The sequence below is a fragment of the Rhinolophus ferrumequinum genome, chromosome X, assembly GCF_004115265.2.
Source record: "Rhinolophus ferrumequinum isolate MPI-CBG mRhiFer1 chromosome X, mRhiFer1_v1.p, whole genome shotgun sequence".
Lineage (NCBI taxonomy): Eukaryota > Metazoa > Chordata > Mammalia > Chiroptera > Rhinolophidae > Rhinolophus > Rhinolophus ferrumequinum.
This window is the reverse complement of record NC_046284.1, coordinates 36,516,213-36,531,315: the sequence shown is the minus strand read 5'-3', so window position 1 is coordinate 36,531,315 and position 15,103 is coordinate 36,516,213. Positions and strand designations below refer to the sequence as shown.

At 39.3% G+C, this 15,103-nt stretch overlaps 1 protein-coding gene across 4 annotated transcripts in view; it reads right to left on the bottom strand.

Annotated features, from left to right (window-relative positions):
* Window positions 1-15,103, bottom strand: part of TMEM255A (transmembrane protein 255A) — an 85,042-nt gene that overhangs the window by 57,077 nt on the left and 12,862 nt on the right. For 3 of the 4 annotated variants that reach the window (XM_033107009.1, XM_033107023.1, XM_033107029.1), the window contains exons 3-4: window positions 12,074-12,136; window positions 9,867-9,956 (exon numbers count right to left, since the gene is read on the bottom strand). In XM_033107009.1, the coding sequence (XP_032962900.1) occupies window positions 9,867-9,956; window positions 12,074-12,136 (153 nt within the window). The remainder of the gene's footprint in view (window positions 1-9,866; window positions 9,957-12,073; window positions 12,137-15,103) is intronic. The other variant, XM_033107014.1, reaches the window with a different exon arrangement.

Genomic DNA, 15,103 nt, shown 5'->3' with positions numbered 1-15,103 from the left:
GCAGTCTGACCCAGGGAAGAGGCTGGGAAGAGTGTGATTTTTGCTGGGCTAGGAGACAAGAGACTCCTCCACCCACAGCCACCACATTTTCTGGCCTGCAGGAAGAGTGTGACACGGCTGGGCTGGGAGAGAGAAGACCCCTACATCCCCAGCCCCCACCCTTTCTGGCCTGCCTAGGACAGGGCAATTACAACTGCGGAGGCACTCCCAGGGATCAGCAGTAGGCGGCAGACGCAGCTCACGGCTTTCAGCACCTCAAAAATCTCCTGCCCACCACCACACACACACACACACACACACACACACACACAAACACAAACACACACACACACACACACACACACACACGGAAGAAGTGCCCTAAGACTTAGGAGAACTGGACACAGGGCTGGTGGTACTACTCTCAGTGCACATATGTGCAGGCAAGGGCAGAAACTGCACTGAATTTGTCGACACTATCATCCAGACCCCTCAGGCCCATGCATCTAAATCTGCAGTCCCAATGTCACTCTGGGCACCAGGTGACTGGCTCTGCCTGCACAATACACAAAGGTCTCTTTGGTACAGCAGAAGACAACCTGGAGATTACTTGGTGGGCTTAAGCCAAGACTGGCGCTGCTTTTTGTGTTCGTTTGTTTTGTTTTGTTATGTTTTGTCTTTATATCTTTGATATCTTTGCCTGTGTTGAGTGTGGGTTGTCGGTTGTTTTTACATGTGAATGTATTTGATTTTTTTCTTTGTTGTTGTTGTGCTTGGTGATTTTCTTTGTTCTGAAATTGCCCTACCAGGGCCCAGCATTAGAGGCACAAGATTCAACACACCCAGAGGCCAACTCTAGACCAAACCAGAGTACTACCGGGTTTGACCTACAAGTGCCCACCCAGAGGGAATTCTCTACAGGCACAAGAGCCCATAGAGGCCAAGCCACATTTAAGTGGTCCACCCTCACGCAGCAGAACACTCTGCGGTGGGCAGAACCAAGTCTCACAACTAGTCAGCCTAGGAGTTAACCCCACCTACTCACAAGCGAAAAGCAATTAAAGATCTTCTTTAACAGGACAATATACACAATGCAAGAGTCACCTTTGGAGCACATGCAGAGGAGAAGAACGAAGTAATGCAAGTCAAATAAAAGGATATACTACATAAGATAACCCAGGAAGAATTAAGAACTCTAGGGGATCTACCTGATACATCGGAGCAAACACAGAGAGTCAGCCAGAATGAGGAAACAATGAAACATATCACAAATAAAAGAACAGAAGAAACCTCCAGAAATGGAAACAAATGAAACAGAGGTAACCAACCTATCAGACACAGAGTTCAGAATACTGATGATCAGAATGTTTAAGGAGCTTAGAGATGACATAAAGAAGGATAGAGAAATCAAAATGAACAACCAGTTAGAAATAAAGAACACAATTACTGAAATAAAGAACTCAGTGGAAGGAATTACAAGCAGGTTAGATGAAGCAGAGGATCGAATGAGCGACTTAGAAGACAAGGTAGCAGAGATCACCCAAACGGAACAACAGAAAGAAAAAAGAATAAAAAACAATGAGGATGGCTTAGGAGACCTCTGAGATGACATCAAGCACAACAACATGCGCATCATAGGAATACCAGAAGGTGAAGAGAGGAAGCAAGGGATTGAGAACATATTTGAAGTAATAATGTCCGAAAACTTCCCCAACCTGATGAAGGAAACCAACATACAAGCCCAGGAAGTGCAGAGAGTTCCAACCAGGATAAACCCAAACAGGTCCACACCAAGACACATTATAGTTAAAATGGCAAACCTTAAAGACAAAGAGAGAATCCTAAAAGCAGCAAGAAAAAGACAGAGGGTTACATACAATGGAACTCCCATGAGACTATCAAATGACTTTTCTACAGAAAAATTGAAGGCCAGGAGGGAGTGGAAGGAGATAGTCAAAGTGATGGAAAACAAAAGCCTACAACCTAGACTGCTTTATCCAGAAAGGCTATCATTTAAAGTTGATGGAGAGATAAAGAGCTTCCCAGAAAAGAATAAGCTAAAGGAATTTATTACCACCAAGTCAGCATTGCAAGAAATACTAAAAGGACTTCTGTAAATAGAAGAAAGATCAAAGCAATCTAACTATAAATTTAAAAATGGCAATAAATTTTTGAATTGGATAGGAAGAATTAATATAGTTAAAATGTCCATACTGCCTAAGGCAATATACATATTCAACGCAATTCCTATCAAACTACCAACGACGTTTTTCACAGAAATAGAACATATAATCCTAAAATTTATATGGGACCATAAAAGACCCCCTATAGCCTCAGCAATCTTGAGAAATAAGAACAAAGTCGGAGATATAACAATACCTGATTTCAAATTATACTACAAGGCTACAGTAATCAAAACAGCATGGTACTGGCATAAAAACAGACACATAGATCAATGGAACAGAATAGAGAGTTCAGAAATAAATCCATGTCTATATGGCCATTTAATCTACGACAATGGAAGCAAGAATGTACGATGGGGTAAAGACAGTCTATTCAATAAATGGTGCTGGGAAACCTGGACAGACACATGCAAAAAAATGACGCTGGACCACCTCCTTACACCATATACAAAAATAAATTCAAAATGGCTTAAAGACTTAAATGTAAGATCTGAAACCTTAAAATACCTAGAAGAAAATATAGGAAGAAACTTCACAGATAGTACCCGGAGTAAGATTTTTATTGATATATCCCCTCGCGCAAGGGAAGTAAGAGAAAAAACAAACATGTGGGATTACATCAAGCTAAAAAGTTTTTTCACAGCAAAGGAAACCATCAATAAAACAAAAAGGGATCCTACTGAATGGGAAAAGATATTTGCCAATGATATATCTGATAAGGGATTAATATCACAAATCTATAAAAAACTCACTCAACTCAACTCCAAAAAAACAAACGACCCAATTGAAAAATGGGCAGAGGACTGGAAGAGATATTTTTCTTTAAAGGACATACAGATGGCAAACAGATATATGAAGAAATACTCAACCTCACTAACCATCAGAGAAATGCAAATTAAAACGACAATGAGATACCACCTCACCCCAGTCAAAATGGCTATCATCAATAAATCAACAAACAACAAGTGCTGGCGGGGATGTGGAGAAAAGGGAACGCTTGTGCAGTGTTGGTGGAATTGCAGATTGGTGCAGCTACTATGGAAAACAGTATGGAGGTATCTCAAAATTCTGAAAATGGAACTACCCTATGGTCCAATAATTCCACTCCTAGGTATCTATCCGGAGAAATCCAAAACTCCAATTCAAAAAACTATATGCACTCCTATGTTTATTGCAGCACTATACACAATAGCCAAGACATGGAAACAACCAAAATGCCCATCGGTAGATGAGTGGATTAAGAAACTGTGGTACATTTATACAATGGAGTATTACGCAGTCATAAAGAAGAAAGAAATCTTACCATTTGCAACAACATGGATGGACCTAGAGAACATTATGTTAAGTGAAATAAGTCAGACAGAGAAAGATAAGTACCATATGATCTCACTTACATGCGGAATCTAAAGAAAAGAATAAGTGAATGAACTAATCAGAAACAGTTTTGGAGACAAAGAGGAAAAACTGAGGGTTGCTAGATGGGTGGGAGGGGTGGGGGTAAGAGGGAAAGGTGAGGAAATTAGAAAACAGTCAGTAACCACAAGATGGCCATGAGGTTTTGAAAATAAATCTGGGGAACGTAATCAATAATGTTGTAAAGTTTTTGTAGGGTATCCGATGGACACGTGTCCCATTTGGGAGACCACCTCAGGGAAGATGTAGATGCCTGATTACTGCACTGTACACCTGAAGCTGAACAATAATGAATGCCAACTATAATATTATATATATATATATATATATATATATATATACATACATATATATATATATGTATATACATACATATATATATATATATATGTATATATATATATGTATACACTTACAAGAGGCAGAGTACAGCATTGGGAGTGGAGACAGTGGAAATGGGATGGCTCGGTGCGATGTCAGAGAGATAGTGGATGGGGGAGGGGGGTCCACAGTGTGAGGGATATAAATGATAACCGTCTAAGTATTACTTTGTCTTGTGCACCTAAAACTAATGAAAAACAAAAACAAAAAAACCCAGCATGGTACTGGCATAAAAACAGACACATAGATCAATTGAACAGAGTAGAGAGTTCAGAAATAAATCCATGCCTATATGGCCATTTAATCTACGACATTGGAAGCAAGAATGGACGGTGGGGTAAAGACAGTCTATTCAATAAATGGTGCTGGGAGACGTGGACAGACACGTGTAAAAAAATGAAGCTGGACCACCTCCTTACACCGTATACAAAAATAAATTCAAAATGGCTTAAAGACTTAAATGTAAGATCTGAAACCATAAAATTCCTAGAAGAAAATATAGGAACAAACTTCACAGACATTACCCGGAGTAAGATTTTTACTGATATATCCCCTTGTGCAAGGGAAGTAAGAGAAAAAATAAACATGTGGGATTACATCAAAGTAAAAAGTTTTTTCACAGCAAAGGAAACCATCAATAAAACAAAAAGGGATCCTACTGAATGGGAAAAGATATTTGCCAATCATATATCTGATAATGGGTTAATATCACAAATTTATAAAAAAAACTCACTCAACTCAACTCCAAAAAAACAAACAACCCAATTAAAAAATGGGCAGAGGGCATGAAGAGACATTTTTCTAAAAAGGACACACAGATGGCAAACAGACGTATGAAACAAGGCTCAAACTCACTAATCATTAGAGAAATGCAAATAAAAACCGCAATGAGATACCACCTCACCCCAGTCAAAATGGCTATCATCAATAAATCAACAAATAACAAGTGTTGGCGCGGATGTGGAGAAAAGGGAACGCTTGTGCACTGTTGGTGGGATTGCAGATTGGTGCAGCCACTATAGAAAACAGTATGGAGGTATCTCAAAAATCTGAAAATGGAATTACCTTATGATCCAGCAATTCCACTCCTAGGTATCTATCCGGAGAAATCCAAAACTCTAATTCAAAAAAACTATATGCACTCCTATGTTTATTGCAGCACTATACACAATAGCCAAGACATGGAAACAACCGAAATGCCCATCGGTAGATGACTGGATTAAGAAACTGTGGTACATTTATACAATGGAGTACTACGCAGCCATAAAGAAGAAAGAAATCTTACCATTTGCAACAACATGGATGGACCTAGAGAACATTATGTTAAGTGAAGTAAGTCAGACGGAGAAAGATAAGTACCATATGATCTCACTTATATGCGGAATCTAAAGAAAAGAATAAGTGAATGAACTAATCAGAAACAGTTTTGGAGACATAGAGGAAAAACTGAGGGTTGCTAGATGGGCGCGGGGGGTGGGGATAAAGGGGAAGGTGAGGAAATTAGAAAACAGTCAGTAACCACAAGATGGCCACAGGGTTCTGAAAATTAATTTGGGGAATGTAATCAATAATGTTGTAAAGATTTTGTAGGGTATCCAATGGACACTTGTCTCATTAGGGAGACCACCTCAGGGATGATGTAGATGCCTGATCACTGCATTGTACACCTGAAGCTGAAGCTGAACAATAATGAATGTCAACTACAAGTTTGTATGTATATGTGTGTTTGTATATATACATATATATATATACACATATATATACATATATGTATACATATATGTATATATATATATATGTATGTATATGTATGTACTTACAAGAAGTGGAGTACAGCATTAGTAATAGAGACAGTGGAAATGAAATTGCTCTGTGCGATGTCAGAGGGATAGTGGATGGTGGGAGGGGGATTCACACAGTGTGAGGGATATAAAAGATAAACGTTTAAGTATTACTTTGTCTTGTGCACCTGAAACTAATGAAAAAAAATGTCCATACTACGCAAAGCAATATATAGAATCTGTGCAATCCCTATCAAAATACCAATGGCATTTTTCACAGAACTAGAACAAATAATCCTAAAATTTATATGGAACCATAAAAGCCCCTGAATAGCTATGGCAATCCTGAGAAAGAAGAAGAAAGCTGGAGGTATCAAGCTACCTGATATCATATTGTACTACAAGTCTAGTAATCAAAACAGCATGGTATAGGCCTACAAACAGATACATAAATCAATGGAACAGAATAGCCCAGAAATAAATCCATGCCTATATGGTCATTTAATCTATGACAAAGGAAGCAAGAATTTACATTGGGGTAAAGACATTTATTTAATAAATAGAGCTGGAAAAACTGAACAGATACATGCAAAAAATGAAACTGGACCACCTTTTCATGCCATATACAGGAACAAACTCAAAATGGGTTAAAGACGTAAATGTAAGACCTGAAACCATAAAACTTCTAGAAGAAAATATAGGAAGTAAACCCTTAGACTTTACCCTTACTAATATTTTTACTGATATTATCTCTTCGGACAAGGGAAGCAAAATAAAAAATAAAGAAATTGTGGTACATTTGTACAATGTAATATTACTCTCCCATAAAAAAGAATGAAATCTTACCATTTGCAACAACATGGATGGACCTAGAGGATATTATGCTAAGTGAAATAAGTTAGACTGACAAAGACAAATACCGTATGATCTTGCTTATATGTGGAATCTAAAGAACACAATAAATGAGCAAATAAAACAGAATAGACTCAGAGATACAGGGAACAAAGTGATGGTTGCTTGACTGGAGAGGGGTTAGTGAATGGGTGAAAATGGTGACAGGATTAGGAAGTACAAATTGGTAGTCACAAAATAGTAACAGGGATGTGAAATACAGTGTGGGAAATATAATTAATAATGTTAATATTGAAATGCAACATTTCAATTCCAACTTGTTCTCAGACTCTTCTCCCACATATATAAGACTATGTAGGGTGTCAGATGGGTACTGGACTTATTACGGGAATCACTTCTTAGATTATATAAATGCCTAACCACAGTGCTGTACACTAGAAACTAATATAAAATAATACTGAATGTCAACTATAAATATATACAAAGGGTGCCAAAAAATGTATATACAGTTTAAGAAAGTAAAAATGTATTAAAGTTGTAATAATATATACCAATAACAAAAGATGAATACAAGTCACATTTGACTTCTGCAATTACAAGAGGTGCTCAAAGTGGTTACCATCAGCATCCAGACACTTCTGATTATGGCGACACTTCTGATTACTACTGATTGCTCAACATTGACCAAAGTGTCCACTTGTATACATTTTTTTGGCACCCCTGATACACACACACACACACACACACACACACACAGACACACACACCATATACATACACACAGGGTGCCAAAAAATGTACACACATTTTAAGAAAGGAAAAAACTGTATTAAAATTTTAATATTCAATATATACCAATAACAAAAGAGAGTACAAGTCATGTGTATATATACTTTTTTGGCACCTGCAGTATATATATCTATATATATCTATATACATATATAGATATAGATATATCTATATATATAGATATATATACATATAGATATATAGATATCATATATATATAGATATACATATATACATATATGTAGATAGAGATAGATAGATATATCTATATCTATATATATATTTTTTCCCCCACAGGATGTGAAGTACAGCATAGGGAATATAGTCCATTGTATTGTAATAGCTATGTATGATGTCAGATGGGGAGTAGACTTGGTGGGTTTATTACTTCGTGAGGGGTATAAATATCTAATCATTATGTTGTTTTGTACACCTGAAACTAATAAAAATAAATAGGAATGGGGGTGGGCGGGAATGGAGGAAGCCATTTTATTTCATGATGCCATCAATATCTGCTGCAGGCTTCTAGGCCACAAGGCCTATGTTGCCATGAAGACTGCTTCAGAATGAATACTGCTTGTCAAATGGGGATACCTCACAGGATTGCTGTGGGTCTCAAATGAGATAATACATGTGAAGGCACATTGAAATCTAAATGCACTACACAAAAACAAGGCATTATTGTTATTAAGATGGCTCCTGTTAAATACAAAATAGCATGTGTACTACGATTGACTGCAACCATGTTTCAAAAATAGGTATGTACTTGGAGGGTAATATGCAAAAATGATAAGAATTATTATGTTAGCGTGGTAGGAGTGTGGATGTTACAAATTCCTGATGTGTCATTTGCCTTTTTAAGAAGAAAAAGATGAAGAAGAAGACGGCTGCTCTCCGCTAAAATCAGAAGAGATGGGTCTGATATAAGGGCCTATATTTATATTCATGGCCTTAAAAGAAAATTTGACAAAGAGCTTCTCTCTCCCACCCCTTTATTTTCTCCCTGCTCAGAAATTATCTCCTGAAATAACATTTCAGAGACTGCTTGGGTGGCAGTGCTGACCATATGAACTCCTCTAATCTTGGCAAAGGAGGAACTGACTCTTATACCTGGGAGAAGGGTCCGAGAACAAGTTGGAATTGAAATGTTGCAAATCATCCTTTCCCAGATCCAACCATACCCATGACACTCCCTCAGGATGACCTGCACTATTAGTCAAAGATTGACATGGAATAAAATATCATTGATCCGCAGAAGATTCTGAAAATACAATTTTGTGCCAATTCAATTGTTTTAGAAAACAAAAAATTTGCAACTTGTTCATGAGATGTTTTCATTTTCAATATTGCTTCAGTTGGAATCAAATGAGTATTTGAGTTTCCTGTGGGGGCTCAGTAAGTTGCTGTGGCTCACTCTTGATATTGGTCTGTGGGCCAGATCAGAGCCATGTTATGACTTCCCTGAGACTTAGGCATTTTTACTTTTGTGGGCCCCTTCCTCCATTAAAACCTATTGAAAATTATATTTTATTTATTTTAATCATATCTTATGACTGCATTAACATATATATTTATATTATATGCAAAAAGTTTCTTTTGACCTAAAAGTTCATCGTTTTTCTTCTACTTGTAAAGAAATGGTGACATCTTTACGTGACCCTGAATGTACTGTGGGTAATAGGCATTGTGCCTATTGTGCCTAATGGAGAGGTCAGATCAGCCCTTGGCCAAATATCTGGAATAGTATGAAATGGAAAGTGGTGAAAAAGGGGTGAGGGATCTAGTGGAGAACCACATAGGAACACCCTGAATCCCAAGATTCCCCAGAGAAGGAGCACAGATTTGGGTTTCAGGAATAAAATGACCTTTCTCCAGGCACAGATTCATCAGAGTAGGAAGCATTTAGCACCTTAACTCCAGGACTAGGCTGTGAGTGGAGGCTTCTAGTTCTGGAGCTTTCCTCAGAACCCAATCACACCTCTACTCTCCAACCACTGTTGTAGAGACAGCAAAGTTCATACATCTGAGAAAAGGTGACTCTGTCCTCATTGTCGACTCTTGTTGCTATTAAAGGGGAGAGAAGCCAGCTATTGAAACCTCTAAGTCTGTCAGGAAGTCATGTGGCTTCCTGCTCCTCTCTCCCTACCTCCTACTTCCAACATCAGTTCCCCTGGTCCCACTGTCCTTGTCTTTGCCTTTCCAAATCTCACCCACATGTCAAAGACTCCAGCTTCACCACCACCAGGAAGCTTGCCCTGACCCCCAGAGTCCAAGCCAGAGTCCAAGATAAACCATTCTGGCACTTAGAGTCTATCTCCTCAGCTTAGACCCAGTTCTTTGGATACCTGTGTGCCCATTGGTGTCCTCATCTTGCCTGTCAGGGATCCTGTCTTTTCCCTCTTCTGTTTCCCTCACAGCATTTAGCATACACTCGATGAAGTGTTATTGTATTACACACTTACTTTAACCCAGGTCTAAAAATACTTACAATGTGTCTGGCAGCGAAGACCCCGTCAACTATGGCACAACAAAAGGCTGCAATCACACCAAAGCTGATAAAGACGATAGAAGCCACCAGCTGTGGAGGGAACAAAACAAAAGTGTCTGTTAGCCTTCCACTCTTGCTGCTTCTAGAAACAAGGCGATCCCCAAGAGTCTGCCACCCCATGAGGATGCTCTTGTCAGTCATGCAAGATGAGTGAGAGCTGGGAAAGGTGGAAGCAGAGAAGGGGCCAGTGAAGCACTTTTAACATTTTCAGAGCAAGCTAAGAAATTCACTCTGTATCTGTGAGCACTAAATGAAGAGGAGGCTTGAGTGATGTCCATGGCAGAATTTCACTGAATGACTCTTCCATTCTCAGAGTCAGAAAAATGTTGGACTGTTGACATCCTGTAGTCCCAACCCCCTATTTTATTTATTGTGGAATTGGAGGTTCAGAGAGGGGAAGTGGTGTGTGTGCCCAGGATCACCATCTAGTCCTCGGAAGAGTCTGGTGCCCACCAACTCCTTGTCCAGTGTTCTTCCCAATCCCTCATAGTGGGCACTGATGAAGACAGGGGTGATTCTAAGGCCCTGCACAACCCTTCACAGCCTTCTGCATCATTAAAGCAAGAAAACATTCAACTTATTAAGACTTAAATGTTAAAGACATTTTATAAGGGTTGACGTCTCTGAAACTGATCAACTCTGTATGGTGCATATGAATATTTTCAAGTAGGAAAAATGTTTGCTTGAACCAGACTGCCTTATTCTCTGATTATGTTAGATAACAGAAATGTTCCTAATAATTTGTCTTTCTTTACAAGCCAATGTGGGAGTAAGTGTTTCAAGGTATTTCTAGGGACAGGGATAGGTGTTGCCTGAGTCCACCATCTGCGTGCACTGACCTGCAGAACTAGATAAATCAGTGTTTTTCTTCCTTGAGGTGTTTGGAAGAAAAGAAGGGGAAATAGAATGGAATTAAGCAGGCTTCCTGGGAAAATGAGGAAGTAAAATCAAGGCCACCCTAAGGTTCTCCCATGTCAACAGGCTAGGAGGAAATACTTATCTCTTTCAGGAGTTGTTCAGAAACTTTTTTTCCATAAATTTCACTTCACAGTTCTACAGAGAATTAGTAAATAATGGATGAATGATGTCATGAAATTGAAATTATTAGCTATGCTATAATCGGCTCCACAATTAAAACTCCCCTATTATTTTTAATAATTTCAGCCAAAAATGCAAACACAACTGGTAGGAGGTGGGGATGGGAGTGAGTCCAGGTGATATGGAAGAAGAGACCTATTAGAACTCCCCTGAGGGCAAATCCCCACATTGCTGGGGGAGAACATATGGTTAGAGTTCTCTGTATTATGTTACCTGATTAACGTTGCTGTTAAATAGACCCCTTATCAAAGTCAAAATACCACAGAGACTTGTACTGGGGGAGCCTAATCGGTTCACCATCTGACCACTCACCAGGCATCTTGATTTGTGAGCCTATAAAACCGCAGTATGCTTGCAGTTTGGTCTGTACCTTCTTCCCGTGCTCTCTAGGAAGCCTTCTCAGACTGAATCAGAAAAATGCAACAGCTTGCCCTTGTGGGCCCCCATTAGGACATAAAACTTTCTAAGATTTACCTCCTGTTATATGTTCATCCTTCCTTTCGAACTTACAACGTATTTACCTATGAACTATGGGTAATGGAAATAATTTGGGTTGGCTTAATAATTTTATTTTGTCTTCTGTGTGTCCCAAGTATATTTGTTCTCTTAATCAAAGTGCCCTAGATTGTAATCTCAAAAGGTGGGAACTCTCTGTGGAAACTCCCTCAAAAGATTAAGCATCAGAGAAGATGTGAGAGTCACCAGTAATCCAGGGCTGCAGCAATGGAAATCATAGAAGCAAAGGCATTCTAGGCGAGGACAGTAGCCTGACTGAATAGGCTGGGGCACTCCTTTGGAAGTGAGGAGGAAAGCAAAGGGCAAGATCCAGAATATTCTATCCCTGTGACTTAAAGAGACTAGCTAGGCCACTGAGAGAGCATCAGGCAAGATGAGAACAAGTCCCATACCACAGTCACTGGAAAACAAGTTCCCTGGAGGCTTAGGAGAAAAGGCAAAGTAGCAGTTTCTTTTGTGGCCCAATCTGAGTAACCTTAAGAATTGTTTTACTTTCAGATGAATAACTTGATTCCATAGCAATGAAAACTTACCATCTGCCGTTTGTTCTCAACAAGATTGGATCCAATGATTCCAAGAAATGATCCAAAGCCAAGCTGCAAAGCAACATGGCATATGTTGTGAGATGGTCAGCTTGACCACACATTCATTCATCTCCTGGATATGATTCAGGCTAACTAAAAGTAACTGGAGTATAGATGCTAAAGCCATGTGCAGTCATTACACAAATACAGTATTTGCAATAAAAGTATCGCTCCCACCATTTGCCAATTTTTCCTTGTAGATATAAATCACACGTAAAAAGAAACGCATGTGCCCAAAAACTAAAAGTCAAAGTCAACCATAGCTTTTCAGAGCCTGCTCATTTCAACTTCAATATCCGTTACCTAATATGTGATTGGTGAATCAGTGAGAGACATACTAGTGAAAAGCATGCATTATATTCTGATCTTTATACCTTTTTTTTTAAGTGACCTTCCACTCTGATGTCTGGATTACAAAATAAAGATTTGAGGGCCGGCCCGGTGGCTCAGGCGGTTGGAGCTCCATGCTCCTAACTCCGAAGGCTGCCGGTTCGATTCCCACATGGGCCAGTGGGCTCTCAACCACAAGGTTGTCAGTTCAATTCCTGGAGTCCCGCAAGGGATGGTGGGCTCCGCCCCCTGCAACTAAGATTGAACACGGCACCTTGAGCTGAGCTGCCTCCCGGATGGCTCAGTTGTTTGGAGCGTGTCCTCTCAACCACAAGGTTGCCAGTTCAATTCCCGCAAGGCAATGGCAACTGGACCTGGAGCTGAGCTGCGCCCGACACAACTAAGACTGAAAGGACAACAACTTGAAGCTGAACGGCACCCTCCACAACTAAGATTGAAAGGACAACAACTTGACTTGGAAAACAGGCCTGGAAGTACATACACTGTTCCCCAATAAAGTCCTGTTCCCCTTCCCCAATAAAATCTTTAAAAAAAAAAAAAAAAAGAAACAGTTTAAAAAAAATAAAAAAATAAATAAAGATTTGAAATAGCAATTTTTGGTGCATCTGCACATTAATAAAACCCAGGAAGTACTTCAGAAATTAGCAAGCACTTTAAACTAGACTTAAAAACAGAGAACTATTTTTTTAAGCCTGTATTTGTGGTTGACCCACTGCAATTTATGTTAGCACTCATTCACCTCTTCTTCCATCTCTGCTTCATTTATGGACAGAAAGCATTCATTAAAGGGTGAACAGAAATGGCAGCATAAAACCTTGAAAAACAATTTCCTTGCTTAAGAGGCTAGGATAACGGTTCATGTAGTAGATCCCACTTTCCTCTTAGTTCTGCCATTAGTGGACTGAGTCTGCCAGTCTCAGCTGAAAACTATCACTAGTGGATGGCTGCTGATAGGGGTGAAAATGAAATAAAGTGGTCAGAATGGACCAACAAATCTTAACATAAGTTCAGTGATGTAGTTACATATCTCTTTAGCCTCACTAATGATCTGGGTTTCCATCTGCAGCCTTACCTTGGCTCACAGGGGCATCTATTTCAGTCTGAGGCCCCAAATCTTACACCTAGGCTTGGAAATCGAATGGACCCATGGACTGGGCAGGAGTGTGGTGGAGCAATGTAGGGGGACTGGGTAGTTGTCTCAGAAATCCAAGAATGAAAGAGAATGAAGGGAAGGAATGAATACAAATTTCCAAGGACTCACTCTGCAGGCCCACTCAGCCAGCTATCCTTCTTGGGAAATAGAAGCTGAAACGCATAAGGGTATACAGATCCCATGCCATCCAAGATTCTACTGAGAGCATCTTCACTCAACTGTTAAATTATGCCTGTCTCCCACCTGGTCTTATTTTAAAGATAATTAAAATGTGTTGTCATAAAGTGTACTGATTAAAATCTGGTTATCGGACAAGCCTGGCTTCTAACCCCAGCTCTTCCACTTATGTTTGTGCAATCTTGAACAAACTGATTGACCTCGGTTTCTTCATCTGGAAAATGGGGTCTACAATAGTGGCTATATTATAGAGCTTTTGTAAGGATTAGCCAGAATGATACATTCAAAGAACTTTGCAGTGCCTGGAACATAGTACATACTCAGTAAATATTACTCTTCTAGAGATTATTATTTTAAAAGACATTTAACTTTGAGCATCTCTAATTTGATTTGAGCTGGGAAATCTTATCATTATTTGCTGTTTCATAAGAGAGTTTCGTGTTCTATCTTATCTTCCCCTCCAACATGTCCCACAGCTTTTATTTTTTTAGGAAGAATTCCATGAATAGTCTGTGCTTATGTCACTCTGGGTCACTTGTGAAGATTGAGAGAACGCTGGAGACAGCTTCTTACATGGAAAAATAAATCCTTTTACTGAGGAGTTCACCAGTTTCCACAGATACTCACTGAATGTCTTCTGAATGCCAACAGCAGTCTTTACCTTAAGACAGAAGGCAAAGACACTGGCTATTTCTGCACTCTCTTTAATTGCAGTGACTAGAAGAGGTGGGCTGAAGTCTCATGGAATTAACTGGAAAGACAAAGCACTCTGGTACTGCAAATCCCAGGCCAGCCAGTTACTTCATCCAGTTCCCTCCCCTTTCCTTCTATTCCACTTCAACTCATTCAATTTTCTAACATTCACTGAGTACTTTTGCCAGATAAATATGAAGACATGGACCCTGCCCTTCATGAACTCCACAGTCTAGTGAAGGAGAGACAGATTGTGTGTTAAACGACCACAGGTGAGGTATAAACAAAGTGCTATAGGAACAGAGAATAATTCAATTTATGTAATATCCCTGGCTCTGCTACTTAAAAACGGTGTGACCTTGGGTTAGGCCTTTAACCACTGTGTTTCGGTTTCCTCATCTAAAAAATGGGACTCATAATGATACCTACCACACAGGGCTGTTAGGATTAAATGAGGTAAGTCAAGCGAGTCATAATCTATCTGCTGGTAGAGGGTCTTGACTTCAATTTGTAAAAAAAAAAAAAAAAACAAACAAAATACGCAATATCTGTGAAGTGCAACAAAGTGCAATAAAACGAAGTGTGTCTGTATGTAGTGTGACTTG